Genomic DNA, 16,101 nt, shown 5'->3' with positions numbered 1-16,101 from the left:
GGGCGAAGCTGTGGGGGATGACTAGTAATTTATAAAAATAAAACCTTTATTTTGCACCTGGGACTGTTTAGAGTGCTGTGTCTGGGGTTTTGGAGTACTGGTGCATATTGGCCCACTTCAAGCACTGACTTTACCCCTCCTCCTGGTGTAAAACTAATCCAAAGTGAATAGGATTCAGAGACTAAAATGTTATTATTCTAAGTACTGATAATTATATACACAAAGCCATTTACCTTGAATATTTGCCAGATTTTCTACAGTAACACGTGCCAGTTTCCGTTTTCTTAATTCATTTCTCATAAGATTTACCTGGATTGATGTGGAAAAAAATAGCTCAGTCAGACATAACATTCTTATTAGTACTTCCTGAGTACAAGTCTTCTATGACATTTCTTAAACGTTTTATAGTAGATAAGTATGAAAGTACACATGTCGTGCCCATTTTTCCCATCAATTTTCTATCCCATGTATCTAGTTCGTCATCACTGGGAGCTAATGTCAATCCCAGCAGTGCTGGGGACAAGGCTGGAACTATTGAAGGGCTCATGCATGTGCCTACTTGCACTCACTCATGCAGAGCAAAATCAGAGTTGCATTTAACCTAATATGCACGTCTATACAATAAAGAATGAACGTGAATATTCCATACAGACAATGACGGAGCCTGATTTCAAAGCCATGATTCTGCTGCTCTAACCACAGTGCCAATCTATTCATACTTTATCATTTCTGAATTTCAATTAGCCGCCCACTGTCAGTTCAAACTTAACAGAAGGAGAGCACTGATATGTTCAGATTCTCTCTTTTGCCAAAAAAAGTCATTAATCTTGGCAAGTGGTTGCCAAGAAATCTCAATCCTGGCATGGATTGGCTCAAGTAAGTGGGAAGTGAGAGGGAGTTGTTATCTCAGAACCCTCGTGAGGAGTGGGAGACGTCAAATTAGTATGGGGGGTGGACACAGACGTTTGAGACAGAAGTAAAATCTCAGAGCAGGACTTTTAATTAAGGCCCCTAAACAAACAGAAATAGATTCTTTTGATCAGGAAACCTAGACAAAAATGTAAAACTAATTTTTAAAGCTTCGGAAAAGCTCAAGAGAAAGTAAATGTAAACATGAGTTACAACAGAAGTGACTGGCTTGAAATTCTACAGTGTGGTCTACTGGCAAAGAAACGTCACCACTCAGGTTGCAATGGTGGTGTAGTGGTGAGCACGCTAGCCCCTCTAGCAGGGAATTTGGGTTCGATTGCCTTCAGCATTTTTGTCATGGCCCTGAGCCACCCCACTTTGGGACCACATTGTCTTTGGATTTCTTTATTGCAGTTTGGGGCCACAAGTGTGAATTCCCTCCATTGATAGATAGATAGATAGATAGATAGATAGATAGATAGATAGATAGATAGATAGATAGATAGATAGATAGATAGATAGATAGATAGATAGATAGATAGATAGATAGATAGATAGATAGATAGATAGATAGATAGATAGATAGATAGATAGATAGATAGATAGATAGATAGATAGATAGATAGATAGATAGATACTTCATTAATCCCAAGGGGAAATTCACAATTGCATCACTATCTTAAATTGCCAGTCAGTTTCTTATCATATTCTTCTTCTAAACAACAGTTCAAAACTCACAGTTGAGCCATATCTCATAACGAATCAGGGTCACTGATCAAAGTCTACACACAATCATTTTTCCCACTTAAAATGTACAAAAGTAGAGGAAAACAGCAATATCAAAATAAATAAAGTTTACAATGACGTCTGTTTGTGTGTATGTAGGTTTGTCTGGCATTACTGAAAAATAGACATATTTTCATGAAAACTAGAAGAAGTCTCGATGTAGTGAGTTTATTATCATCGAGTTTCTGTTATGGAACACTAAATCACTATTTTACAATGTCAGAGGCTATCTTTGGGAAGGATTTGTTGAAGGTGAGTAATAATCTGACTGGAGCAGCATGGAGGCATGACAACTGACCATGATCTTAATATGACATGATAATGGAGAATCTGTAGTTATACTGTGGATTCCTGTGAATTATTGAAGTATCTGGTGGTTCCAAACTTCTGAAATTTCACAATCATTGAGGCAACTGTGTTCCTTGGAACACTCGGCACTTTAGACATTGATTCATGTCCTTGCTCTAATCTATTCCTCACTAAAATTTGATCATGGAGGTCTACAGGGAGTTCCTTGGACTACACGGCTTGGTTTAGGTCATGACATGCAGTGTGAATTGCAAACCTTAGATACACAGATACACATGGGGCTTTCTAAACTGTCTGATCGATTTAGTTTGCCACAGGTGGACTCCAATCAAGTTCTAGAAACATCTCAAGGAGAACTGAAGCAAACCCCTGACCATAAGTTGCAGGATGACAGCAGAGGGTCTGGATACTTGCATGAACTACAGATTTCAGTTTTTCATCCATCCATCCATTTTCCAACCCGCTGAATCCGAACACAGGGTCACGGGGGTCTGCTGGAGCCAATCCCAGCCAACACAGGGCACAAGGCAGGGAACCAATCCCGGGCAGGGTGCCAACCCACCGCAGGACACACACAAACACACCCACACACCAAGCACACACTAGGGCCAATTGAGAATCGCCAATCCACCTAACCTGCATGTCTTTGGACCGTGGGAGGAAACCGGAGCGCCCGGAGGAAACCCACGCAGACATGGGGAGAACATGCAAACTCCACGCAGGGTGGACCCGGGGGGTGAACCCGGGTCTCCTAACTGCGAGGCAGCAGCGCTACCACTGCGCCACCGTGCCGCCCTCAGTTTTTCATTTTTAATAAATTTGTAAACCTTTCAGAAAACAAGTTTTCACTTTGTTATTATGGAGTCTAGATTAAATGGGCAAAAAGATGAAAATGTATCCATTTAAAATTCAATCTACAACACAATTATGTGTGCAGAAGGTGTCACGCATGTGTGAGTAGGAAGACATTATATGGACCAAGCAAAGGTAATTCCACGCCAGGCCTGGGGGTGGCGGGGTGCACTAAACTTTCTCCTGTTGTCTCTGCAGACCAGCCATGGGAAAACCTGTCTGACTCAACATCGAAGATGTCACTTTATGGTTCCAGCACCCAGGATGACATCAGAAGAAGGTCACCTCCGGTTCCCTTACATCACTTCCGTTTTGAGCACTTAAAACTACCATTTTGACAAACCCTCAGCAGTTCATGTCTGGACTCCAACAGAGACACTTCTGTCTAAAACCAAACCCACTGCAGCCAGGGATAATATACGGGTGGCTCCCCCAAACCTTTTTAAGTGTGTCGAGTCTGATCCTTTCACAAAGGTCAAGGGGTCTGCATACTTTCTTTGTCCACTGTAGGTTGGCCTGATCTGTCCAGCTGAGCATGTTACCACCATGACCATCATTAGGGTGAGTGGAATGAAAGTGAAGGGAAGTGGATTAGGCTGTTTAATACTAAAGAGAAGATGAAGGGAGGACTGAAACACGTGAACTAAAATGAATAAGAAAAATGTTTCTTGCCTGTATTTTATTCTTTCTGAATGATTTTTAATGTATTTATTTCTTTACTTGTAACGCATATGACAACATTCATTACATGCTATGAGAAAAGTTTACATCTACCTTACAAATACGATTCATCCCAAAACAAAAAGGTGCAGTGCCCAGTTACCCATGAAGGTACCCTGAAGACAAAGATGCCAAATGTTATGGTCAAGCCAGGGATTCTCTTCGGCTCATGTTTAAAGTGAATTCTTTTTTGTCTTCTTTGTTCTCTTTACATCATTCACTGTTTTCTATTGTTTTTAATATTAATCTGTTCATTTATTATTTGTTTAATTAAAAATATTCTGTTATTTTTATTTTATTTGATTATTACATAGTGTCTATGTGTGTCTTGCAAATTTCTTATGTTCCTTGTATTTCGGTGGTGGATCTCCAATAGGTGCGGCCACCCATCCATCACAGTTAAGGGACCGCTCCCAGGAATACAAAGGTGTCTGGGAATTGAAGTCCAATGTGGCTCATTTGCCACGTGCTCTGGTGGATTCTGGTGGGTTTGTAAGTATTGTGTTTTTGTTTTATGTGAGGCAGTACATTCTGTTGTGACTTAATCATGCATTTGGCCAAAAATGGTGTAAGGCCTTCAAAAAATACCATAGAAACAGATCTAAAAAAGTGAAAATGCCATAAAAGTGCAAAAAATAAAAAAAAATGACCAAAAAGTAAATGAATCCAAAAATGAAATCCACTTGCACAATACAAAGAACATAGCAAAATAAGTCAAAAAACAGAGAAACAAATCAAGAAAACACAATACTTGGGCATTCAAAATTAACTGCCTTGGACTTCAATTCCCAGCTACCTTTACAGGGATGGGGGGTGGTACTTTAACTATGATGGACAGCTGGCCCCGCCTCTTGGAAAGCCAAGATACAAGGTACATGAGAAAACTGCAAGACACACATCCATCCATCCATCCATCCATCCATCCATTGTCCAACCCGCTGAATCTGAACACAGGGTCACGGGGGTCTGCTGGAGCCAATCCCAGCCAACATAGGGCACAAGGCAGGAACCAATCCCGGGCAGGGTGCCAACCCACCGCAGGACACGCACAAATACTAAAAAACAAAAAGAATAAAATTGACAGAATATACAAAATTAAACACACAATAAATGAACAGATAAATATAATTAAAAAAAAACACAACAGGAAACAATAATAATGAAAATAGAACAAAGAAGACACAAAGAATCACTTTAAGTATGAGTCAGGGTAGGAACACTGGCTTGAACCATAAAACAAAATTAATTCTTTCACCCACTAAAAAACTTCCTGATTCTCATGACTTTTTGGGACCTGGCCAAGAAAGACAGTGCTAAACTTAAGTTATCCAATTTCAGAGGAACCAGATCTAGTCAGACATTGTATCCTATCGCACCTACTGCAAACAGGTTTAAACAAGGAAACATGACAAACTGACAGGATTCAGTCTTATTCTGAATTCTAAAAAGGCCACTTTTTTCTTAAATGCATTGCAGGTGTGAAAGGAACTTTTGAAAGTCAAATTAGTGGGATTAGGTGATCTGCGTAAAACTGGAACTGGTCTGACAGGTTGTGATGCCAGCTGTTACTGGTGAATACAGTTTAACAAAAGACTCTTGAGGAAGTATGAGCAATAAATGGTAAGACGCTGACACTGGGAATTTGGGCTTGGGCCTATTTTCATACAAGAAGCAGATCTCATTTGTTCCCTTACTAGACAAATCGCTTAAGAGCAGAAAGCTGCATTCTTCTTCTGGCTGTGATCAATCAGAAAGTCATCCCTTTAACATATGCATCAATGTGGTAGAGATTGAAATCACTTAACCAGAAACCTGAATCCAATGACAAACCTTGGTTATTGATTTGTCATGGAGGTGCAAAACAAGAAATGTATTAGCGAGAACATTGTTTGGATGGAAGACATTCATAAACAGTTATTTTTAACTCTTATGTGAGAGTTTGTAGTGCAGCCAGCAGGGGGACTCTCACCCCAGGCTTGATTATAGTGGAGGTTCCAGAAAAGTCTATTTAACAACATTATGGTATGTCCTAATATAAAGTATCATAAAAATATATATACTAGTATATTACAGAATGCAGTTTTGAAGTTTAAAAAGAGTACCTGTTATTTGCATGAACACACTATGCCGCCACAAGACTATACCCCACCCATGCTATCCTGATAGAAAATGAGTAAGCAAATGTCAGGTGCAATGGAGTGCACAAAACAGCCAGAAGGAGTTCTCTTTAATTTTTTTTTCTGCTCACACACTTGTTTGCTTCAAGCCAACTGACAACTGCAATTGGTCAAAGCTGCATGCAGAAGAGCAAAGTGATGAGGTGGTGTTGTGATGTGAAACTTTGCATACAAGTTGATACATATTTTGTATGTCTTTACTTGTAACTAAGACAAAGCACTGTAATATTAGTGTTACATTATTGATAATAACAGTAATGGTTTGATGGTTTTAGAACCCCTACCTCCCTTTTAGGAATGAGTCTCTTTGAAATTTTATGACAGTGCCTCAAACCAGTTTGGTAAGTGTTTCTCTGCTAAAGTCTCTCAGTCAACCCCCACAGGAAAGTCAGGCTGCCTAACTGCCAAGCTTTACCTTAACACCTGGTTTGGAGATGGCAGGTGTGATGGTGTTCTATCCCCCATTGGTCTGAAGTATGGCTGTTTGGAACTGGCTTGTATCAAAAACCTTTAAGTACCACGATGCCCTGTTGGCTCTAGGGGTTGGACAGAAAACCTATAAATTTGCTTCCTTTACCCCTCTCTCTCTCTCTCACCAAACTGATGAAAGGCCATCTCACACCATGAACTAAAAAAGACAACACAATGGAGAGCACAGCTCGGCAGCCATATTGAGACAGGCATGCGGCCTGTTCTGAAGAAAGCTGACCACCAATGATGCCTTAACTAGAGACATTATAAGTAACTAGCAAGTCTGTGTGCCGCCTGAACTACACATCACCATTTATCAGGTTGTATGGTTGCCAATATTCAAATGTACTTTGCATATTGTTATTATTTATGAATATTATCAATAATACATTGTTTAAATTGTAACTTAACTCCTGCTTGTCTTTTACTACACCTAAATGCCTGAGGTTATACATGTAGAAGGGAAGGTGGGGAGAAGTTATATGTTACAGTACCTTATAAACAGTGGTAAGTCTGGGAGATTTGAGGCATTCTGACAAAGGCTACACATTAATAATACAAAAGGGAAAAGTAGAGTAATATATTATTCTACCAAGACAAAACAGGTGGAGAGAGAAGGATCATGCGATGAAGAAAGCAACTGCACAAGTAACACAGAAATCAGTGTGGCAGGAGTGGATTAAAACTGTAATAATGAGAGAGAGGTGAACATGCAGCAAGTGTTGGAAACAACAGTGTCAATTGCCCATCACAGTTGACCAGTGATGGCAGTGCCAACATGGCCTCTTTCAGGCTTAACAGTCAAGAGAGGTACCCCACCGGTGTGTACTAGTCCCAAAATCAGACTTCTGCCTGATGTTATAATGACTCTTATCAACCATAAGCTAAATCCTTGGAATATGTGTGTGTGTTGTACATTGCACGTCAGTTCACAATGGGATGATTTTAAGGGGGTCCAATTAACAAGCTTGTTCAAAAGCCTTGCTGTCCTACTGATTGTTACCTTTCCATTCTAGCTGAGGCCTTCTCCTAATGTAATAAGGAGATAATAAGAAAATCTAGCTCCTTTACTGGCATCAAGCAAAACTAACAATTTCCATCATTTTATGTCATGGTGTTCAAATCAGTTGTGATCTTTTGAAGAACACTTCCAAAGGACAAATATTTGAAAGAAATGAACCAAGAAGTGAGGCCACAAAGGACTAAAATCACTATTAAATAGGCCAGTGGTTCTCAAACTGTGGCACGAAGTAACAAAAAGGGGGGCGCAAAGATGTGAAAAAAAGAAAACAAGAATCAAAAATATGAAAAATACATCTATTGAAACCAAAACAAATTAAGTTAAACTAAATTCTGATACTAGAAAAATAAATATAGAGTTAGTTAATGTCGATAAAAGTTAAGTAGGTATAAAAAATATGCATCTATGATATACCATTAAATAAAAAAGAACAAATTGGTATTAGTGGGCTCCTTTCAAAAAAACGTTAGGGGGGCGTGATTAAAACTGTTATGAAAACTTGGGTCGCAAATACTTAAAGGTTGAGAAACGCTGAAAGAGGCAATGGTCTAAACTGGGAAGTTAATCAGCATGATTGCCAAAGCTCATGGAAGGAAATATAAATAATTAAAAACATAATTTCACTTTGTCATTATTGATTATTAATTGTAGACTTATGGACACAAATGTAGCTTTGATGTTAAATGAATAAATCTGACAATACAGTAAAGTGCGCAGAAAGTGAAGGGGTCTGAATACGTTCTGAATCCAATGTGCATAACAAGTCTGCAAGCTGCTAAATCCAATTCAGAGTCACAGGGCCTGTTTTTATCTGAACCACATCAGATGCAAAGTGACTCTTTATCCTGAGCAGATCGCCTGTGCATTGCAAAATTTACCAATGGTACATTTGTACCATTGTGCAATGCACTGGGCTTGTTAGTGGAAGTGTTCTTTATAAAAACAAACTCAATCCACATGCCTCAGTTTGTGTTTACAACATGCATATCTGATTATTTTCAGCACTGAAGAGTGTCAGAAGTGATTTGTGACAGACAGTTATCAGCAAGAGTGAAAGGGAAGGTCTATAGGACCGTAGTGAGACCAGCTATGTTATATGGGTTGGAGATGGTGGCACTGACCAGAAAGCAGAAAACAGAGCTGGAGGTGGCAGAGTTAAAGATGCTAAGATTTGCATTGTGTGCGATGAGGATGAACAGGATTAGAAATGAGGACATTAAAGGGTCAGCTCATGTTGGACAGTTGGGAGACAAAGTCAGAGAGGCGAGATTGCGTTGGTTTGGACATGTGCAGAGGAGAGCTTCTGGGTATATTGGGAGATTGGACTTATTGGTCTATTCTGTTGTCCTGCGTTATATGCTGAGAACAGCAGTGTGGTGGTTTCTTGCATTTGCTCAGGCCACATGAACGAGACCTACAGCTGTAATGCTAACGACTGATAACTTTGAGTGGTGGGCAATGGATGAATGAAAATAACGATAATTTGTATTGTATGAGGAAGTCGGGAGTGGCAGAGAAGTATGTAAGAGTTGTACAGGATATGTACGAGGGAAGTGTGACAGTGGTGAGGTCTGCGGTAGGAGTGATGGATGCATTCAAGTTGGAGGTGGGATTACATCAGGGATCGGCTCTGAGCCCTTTCTTATTTGCAATGGTGATGGACAGGTTGACAGATGAGATTAGACAGGAGTCCCCGTGGACTATGATGTTTGCTGATGACATTGTGATCTGTAGCGATAGTAGGAAGCAGGTTGAGGAGACCCTGGAGAGGTGGAGATATGCTCTAGAGAGGTGAGGAATGAAGGTCAGTAGGAATAAGACAGAATACATGTTTGTGAATGAGAGGGAGGTCAGTGGAAGGGTGAGGATGCAGGGAGTAGAGTTGGCGAAGGTGGATGAGTTTAAATACTTGGGATCAACAGTACAGAGTAACAGGGATTGTGGAAGAGAGGTGAAGAAGAGAGTGCAGGCAGGGTGGAATGGATGGAGAAGAGTGTCAGGAGTAATTTTTGACAGACGGGTATCAGCAAGAGTGAAAGGGAAGGTCTACAGGATGGTAGTGAAACCAGCTATGTTATATGGGTTGGAGACGGTGACACTGACCAGAAAGCAGAAGACAGAGCTGGAGGTGGCAGAGTTAAAGATGCTAAGATTTGCATTGTGTGAGATGAGGATGTATAGGATTAGAAATGAGGACATTAGAGGATCAGCTCATGTTGGACGGTTGGGAGACAAAGTCAGAGAGGCGAGATTCCATTGGTTTGGACATGTGCAGAGGAGAGATTCTGGGTATATTGTGAGAAGGGTGCTAAGGATAGAGCTGCCAGGGAAGAGAAAAAGAGGAAGGCTTAAGTAAAGTTTTATGGATGTGGTCAGAGAAGACATGCATGTGATGGGTGTAACAGAACAAGATGCAGAGGATAGAAAGATATGGAAGAAGATGATCTGCTGTGGCAACCCATAATGGGAGCAGCTGAAAGAAGAAGAATGGATTGCATGCATTCCTCGTGTTCTTAACAGGCTAAATCTTGTTATATTAAAATGAGAACAGTTCATAAAAACACATGAATAAAATATCCAATTGAAGTTGTTTTACCTGTGCCCCTTCTGAAACAACACAAATCTTATCCAGTGAGCACTTCTGCCATTCTTGCGGCCATTTTTGAACAAGGTCTTCCACAATTTCTGCAACCTTGCAGACCTCTTCATGGTTGAACCAGCTTCTACTCAAGGGATCCAAGGAGCAGGTGCCATGAACATTGTAGAACATTAATGGATAAAACTCTGGATGAGGGGTCACCTTTCCACTGGCTTTTATTCCATGCTTTTCCTTAGTATAAAAGTTAACAGACACAAATTTAATGATATCTCCAGTGGACCGATAGTTTTCATTAAATATGATCCTGCTTTTCAAAGCTAGCTGGTGCTTCTCTCTTTGATAAAAATGGAATAAGCGATTCAGCAAAGTGTAATCAGAGCATTGGTTGTCCCCCACTGAAAACAGCTTTGGCCCCATTTGCATGTGGTCTCCAGCAAGAACAATTCGCGTCATTGGTCCTGCCAAGCTGAGAGGCATTAAAGCATCACACTCCAACATCTGAGAGGCTTCATCAATCATGATATGAGTAAAGTATCCCTCAGGCAGGTTAAGGTCATGAAATATCTTGGACATCATGGCAGTAGTGACAATGATTCGATGTGCGCTCAGTGTCGCGCTGTTTGGGTCAGTGAACTTCTCTTTGTCATCAGACATATGGCAGTACTGTAGAGTGATTTCATCAGTGGAGCTGATTTTGGCAGCACAAAATTTAACTCTTAAAGGTTTTGCCTCTGGGTGTCCTGACATAACATAAGGGTGAAAATGGTCCTTCACATATAAATCAGCTGCACTGCAAAGTATATGATAAGAAAAACACAGTGTTAGTTATGAAAATAGAAGATAATCAAAAACAACACTTATTACAAATAAGTTAGTGAAACATCAGAGTTGTATACTATTCTATATAACATAATATTCTCAAAACCTTCTTGATTCAATTTAGGGGTTCAGTGTCTATATCAGCAGTGTGGAACACAAGGCTGGGGTCCACTTACACACACACACGGTCAATAAAGAATCTACAGTTAACTTAACATGTAAGTCTTTGGGATGTGGAAGACAAAAAAGCACCCAAAAAAACCTCACACAGATGCAGGGAGTGTGTGCCAACCCCACACAAACACCAACAAGCATGCAATTTCAACCCTGAACATTGGATCAGTGAGGCTACTGCAGTAAATCCATATTACTAACCGAGAATGGTAAACCGGATATGGACGCAGGTACATGGCATGCCCATGGACGTAGGAGACATAGTGCTCAGGCGCCGACAGCGAGCAAAGTCTGATCCACAGAGAACGAAGGAGTCACAGCTCAAAAACGAAGGAGCTCAACTAACGTAAATAAGAAATGAGGCAACACGCCCATAGGTAACGACACAGCCATACAAAAAAGAGGATTCCGCACTGCACCCCAGAGTCAAACGGAAGAGGCTATGGAGGCCCCACAGGTCCACAAAGATAGTACGGAAGGCACGTGAAAGTACGACAGGCGCATGCGCCTACAACGCGCTTCTGAACTAAACGGCCACACTACACAGCATGGCCCACACCTACGGAGGTCCCACAGGTCCACAAAGATAGTACGGAAGTGCGACAGGCGCATGCGCCTACAACGTGCTTCTGAACTAAACGGCCACACTACACAGCATGGCCCACGCACTTCTAACACACCTACGGAGGCCCCACAGGTCCACAAAGATGCGAGCCCGTATGGAAAAAAACAACAGACGTGGGCGCCTACAATGCGCGTCTGAAACCGCGGAAGCAAAACTGTCTCAGCTCCAAAACCAAACAGCTCGACTAACGGAGCTACAACAACGAGCCCGCAAGGACAAATACAATGTACATAGACGCCTACAACGCGCGTCTGAAACTGCGGAAGCAAAGCAGGCACGGGTTCAAAACGAACGACCACAACTGACGGAGATACATACAGAACCGAGCCCGCCTGAATACAATTAATGAACGTAGGCGCCTACAACGTGCCTCTCAAACAGCAGAGTGAATAGATAAACGGCAAAGAAAGGAACGACAGACGGCCGATAAACAATTCCGCCAATTAGCTGACAACGCATTCCGTAATGAGTCCACTATTCGTGGACATTCATTAGGATTAATGTATATACTTCCTTTGTTACACTCCAATATATCTCATACATTCATCAATGTATTTCGGGTTACCCAACACCGGGGGTAGGCGAGCGAAGTGAGCAGGGGGCGGAGCCCCCTTGTATTATTTAAAACATAAGAACATTTTCAAATTACCTAAGTTAACCACAGAACAAGGCAGACATTTAGTGAGTAAACACTCTGGGTGAGTAATGTTTACATAAATTTAAAACTCAAATACTTCTTTCATTTATTCATTCATTGTTTCAGTAAAATATTCAGAATAACAATCATCAAAACCAAAATGTAAAACCAAATTCTTAGTCAAAAACAAAGTTGAGATTAAGTCAAAAATATGAAAATCTATTAGACAGAATGCTATACTGTAGCTTAGAGGTAATAAACACAATCTTGGTTACTACAAAGCCTGCAGCATTGCATTAGTAACATCCTGTGACACAATTTTCAAGGACACCATCCTATCAAAGTGACATCGTATTGTGGAGATGAAGCCACAAAAAACAAAATGGCACCCCACTAGTACATAACTTATAATGATAATAAAAATCAACATATTACAAACTAAATACAGTTTATAACATATATATAATCAGATCAGGTCAGGTGGAGGAGCATGCACTGGTACAGCGTGCTGCTGTACCCGTCACGTGACGAAACAGCTCAGGATCCCAGTTGGCATCCCCCCAGGCAGACACACGGTCCTGTCCCACCCTCCAGAAATTACCATCTATCTGCTGCAGCCAGGTGTTACATGGGCGACCCCTTGGCCTGGTCCAGCCACTGGGGTCCTCAACAATGAAGATCCTGTGAGCAGGATCACCCTAGGGGGAATCGCGCCACATGGCTGTAGTGCCGTAACTGATGCTCCCTCATAATCCAGGTAATGTGACTCATTTGTAAGTAATCGCTCATTCAATACAAAGTCAAACCAGCGGCACCCAAGGATTATCCAACGAGTACAGTACCGAAGGAGTCCAGTCTTAATCTCAGGTCACTGGATAGCGTCCATGTTTTGCAGCCATATAGCAAAACAGGGAGCACCAGGACTCTAAAGACTTGGACCTTTGTCCTTTTGCAGAGATATCTGGAGCGCCACACCTCCCTTTCAAATCACCTCATGGCCATCCATGTTCTCCCAATCCATCTACTGACTTCATAGGAAGAGTCACCAGAGACATGAATGTCACTGCCAAGGTAAGTAAACCTCTCGATGCGGTCGACACTCTCTCCGCAGTCAGACACACTGCTGATGGCGGTGCCCAAGAGGTCATTAAAGGTTTATAAAATAGGTAAATAAACAAATAAACAATAAATGTTAATTTAGTGAATAGATAGTACTAATTTAAAATAGATACTAATAAATCAATAATAATAACAATAACTAACGATAAAAAACAACGCAGTAACAAGTGTAAGAAATGTACTGCATATAAGTAAGATATATTTATTTAGCTATTAACTTAATTGTAAACTCTAAAAGGAATACATGAATTATTACAATTTATTTGTGTATGTTAATTAATGGGAATTTAAAATGAAACCCCTGTGCAAGAATCGATACTACTCTGTTTGTTAGCACATGTTGATATAACAATCGGTTCAACATATTGTCACTTTACCTGTTAGTATGAGTACAGATCAGCACTCTTGTGTTAGGCTGGCGTATCGTTTCCATTGCTGCTTTTGCTAGCGTGAACGTTTTTCCTGTACCAAAGGGCCCGTAAATAAGTAAAGGGGCGACAGGTTTCTGAGCAAATGTGTCCCCAGTAATATAAGAAATGGCAGCTTGTTGTTTTGGGTTGAGTTTCAAAATACTAGTGTCACCAGAAGGGAATGTGCATGATGCAAAGTCTGGAAACACTCCGTTTATATTTGTTATAAGATCCACTGCGAGGTGACATGTGCAGAAATATAGTCGGTCCATCTGAAACTGGATTTCTACATCATGTTGTTTTCCTATCTCCAAGCCGAGATCAGCAATGCAGCGCTTTGAAATTGACAAGCAGATGTTTTTTTCATTTCCCGTGTCTTGGCGAATGGCTGCTTCATACACGTTTATGTTTTTCTTTGGGCACGGTGCTAAATAAACTGACTTGACAACTCTTTTTAACAGGTATCCTTCATGTGTGTCGGGGGTCAAAACATACGGAACTGGGACTTCGGCTAACAATTCTCCATTGGGGGAAAACTTCATCCCAGTGACTTCATTGGAAACACAGTTTGTTGGTGTAATGGTTACTTGCAAACTGAGCCTGCAATGATAAAAAAAAAGGTTACAAAACAGGACTTAATAAGCAATTAGAGGCTATGCACACAATTAAAATTGTAAGAATTATATGAAACTGATAACATTTTAAGATTTTTCTGATATGCACAATAATAAACAATGGCAGTCCATGTCTTCCGAAATGTCAGCCTATCAAACAAATAGCATGTTCATATATTATTCATTCAAAAATGCTGAAAAAAATATTACTGTAAAATTACTTCTGTTAAATTTTCAGCTATGGCTAGCTTTTTATATTTTATTTTCACCTAAGATCTTGATTTAGATTTAAATGAATAACAAAACAAAAATACAAAATTTAATGGAAAAGACAATAAAAGTAACTAAAGACAACTGCGCCCAACATAGTGCCACATTGACACTGTGGAAATAAATAATGGAATCCAGACATAACGTACCTGTTGGTCTTTAGGCCAAGGTTAAAAATCTCTGATTTAAAGATACAAACAAACACCAAGACTGAATAATAATTTATAATTATTGCCTTTAAAGTACAGTATGGAATAAACCATTACACCTACACCTGCTGAGGCACTTGTGCTGAACGTGAAATGTTGACTTCCAAATATTTTTTCCAGGACTTTTAAAGTACCATTTTAAAATGTCAGTATTGGGTTAAAGCTCTTAGTCCATTCAGATCTACTGCATATACAGGTCAGTGTCTTGCTTTTGCTCTTATGTAATTTAACTAGTCCAAGAAAACTGTGGAACATCCATCCATCCATTTTCCAACCCGCTGAATCCGAACACAGGGTCATGGGGGTCTGCTGGAGCCAATCCCAGCCAACACAGGGCACAAGGCAGGGAACCAATCCTGGGCAGGGTGCCAACCCACCGCAGGACACACACAAACACACCCTCACACCAAGCACACACTAGGGCCAATTTAGAATCGCCAATCCACCTAACCTGCATGTCTTTGGACTGTGGGAGGAAACCGGAGCGCCCGGAGGAAACCCACACAGACACGGGGAGAACATGCAAACTCCACGCAGGGAGGACCCGGGAAGCGAACCCAGGTCCCCAGATCTCCCATGCTATATTTTATTTATTTATTTATTTATTTATTTAATCTTAATACATAATTCGCCAGCCTCCTCACTCACTCACTCACTCACTCACTCACTCACTCACTCACTCACTCACTCACTCACTCACTCACTCACTCACTCACTCACTCACTCACTCACATCCATCTGAAGCCGAATGCGCAGTCGCCTTCTGCGCAGTGGCCCGAAAAACCTTACGAGACCGACATCGAAGCAGGCGGCGGATTTACGGCCGCAAAAATTCAAAGAGAAAGGCGACTTCGATTAAAGCTCTAGAGGCCTGAAAGGCGATTTCGACTACAGCTCGAGGCCTAATTACGCATTCTGATTCAATTACGCATTCATTCAATACACCATATCAGGTTTGTGGTGCTTATACTTACTACTATTCCACTCGTGCCCGTTTCATCTTACGATGTTGAAACGGGCTCTTTGTCTAGTTTATTTATAAAGCACTTTAAAAACAACCTTAAGGCTGACCAAAGTGCTGTACAAAGAAAAACAACACATAAGAACTGAAGAGATTCTTAATAGAAAGTATAAAAAGTATACAGATAGCCAACATATTATACAGGGTTAAAAGCCAGAGAGTAAAAATGTGTTTTTAAATAGGATTTAAAGGCAGCTAGTGAAGGAGCCTGCCTAACGTGCAACGGCAAATCGTTCCAGAGTTCGATCACCTCAGAGTTTGCATCGTGCCTTGGGAACGCGTGAAAGCATCTAGTCTGCTGACCTGAGAAGGCGAGTTGGTACGTAAGGGTGCAGCAGTTCCGACAAATAAAGAGGGGC

The 16,101-nt window shown here is 40.8% G+C and overlaps 1 protein-coding gene across 5 annotated transcripts in view; it reads right to left on the bottom strand.

Annotated features, from left to right (window-relative positions):
* The window catches only part of helz2a (helicase with zinc finger 2a), a 163,475-nt gene that overhangs the window by 76,911 nt on the left and 70,463 nt on the right, over positions 1-16,101 (bottom strand). For all 5 annotated transcript variants that reach the window (XM_028812073.2, XM_028812072.2, XM_028812071.2 and 2 more), the window contains 3 exons: positions 13,596-14,228; positions 9,842-10,634; positions 234-309 (listed from right to left, as the gene is read on the bottom strand). In XM_028812073.2, the coding sequence (XP_028667906.2) occupies positions 234-309; positions 9,842-10,634; positions 13,596-14,228 (1,502 nt within the window). The remainder of the gene's footprint in view (positions 1-233; positions 310-9,841; positions 10,635-13,595; positions 14,229-16,101) is intronic.

This window comes from Erpetoichthys calabaricus, chromosome 10 (assembly GCF_900747795.2).
Source record: "Erpetoichthys calabaricus chromosome 10, fErpCal1.3, whole genome shotgun sequence".
Lineage (NCBI taxonomy): Eukaryota > Metazoa > Chordata > Cladistia > Polypteriformes > Polypteridae > Erpetoichthys > Erpetoichthys calabaricus.
This window is presented reverse-complemented; position numbering and strand designations above follow the sequence as displayed.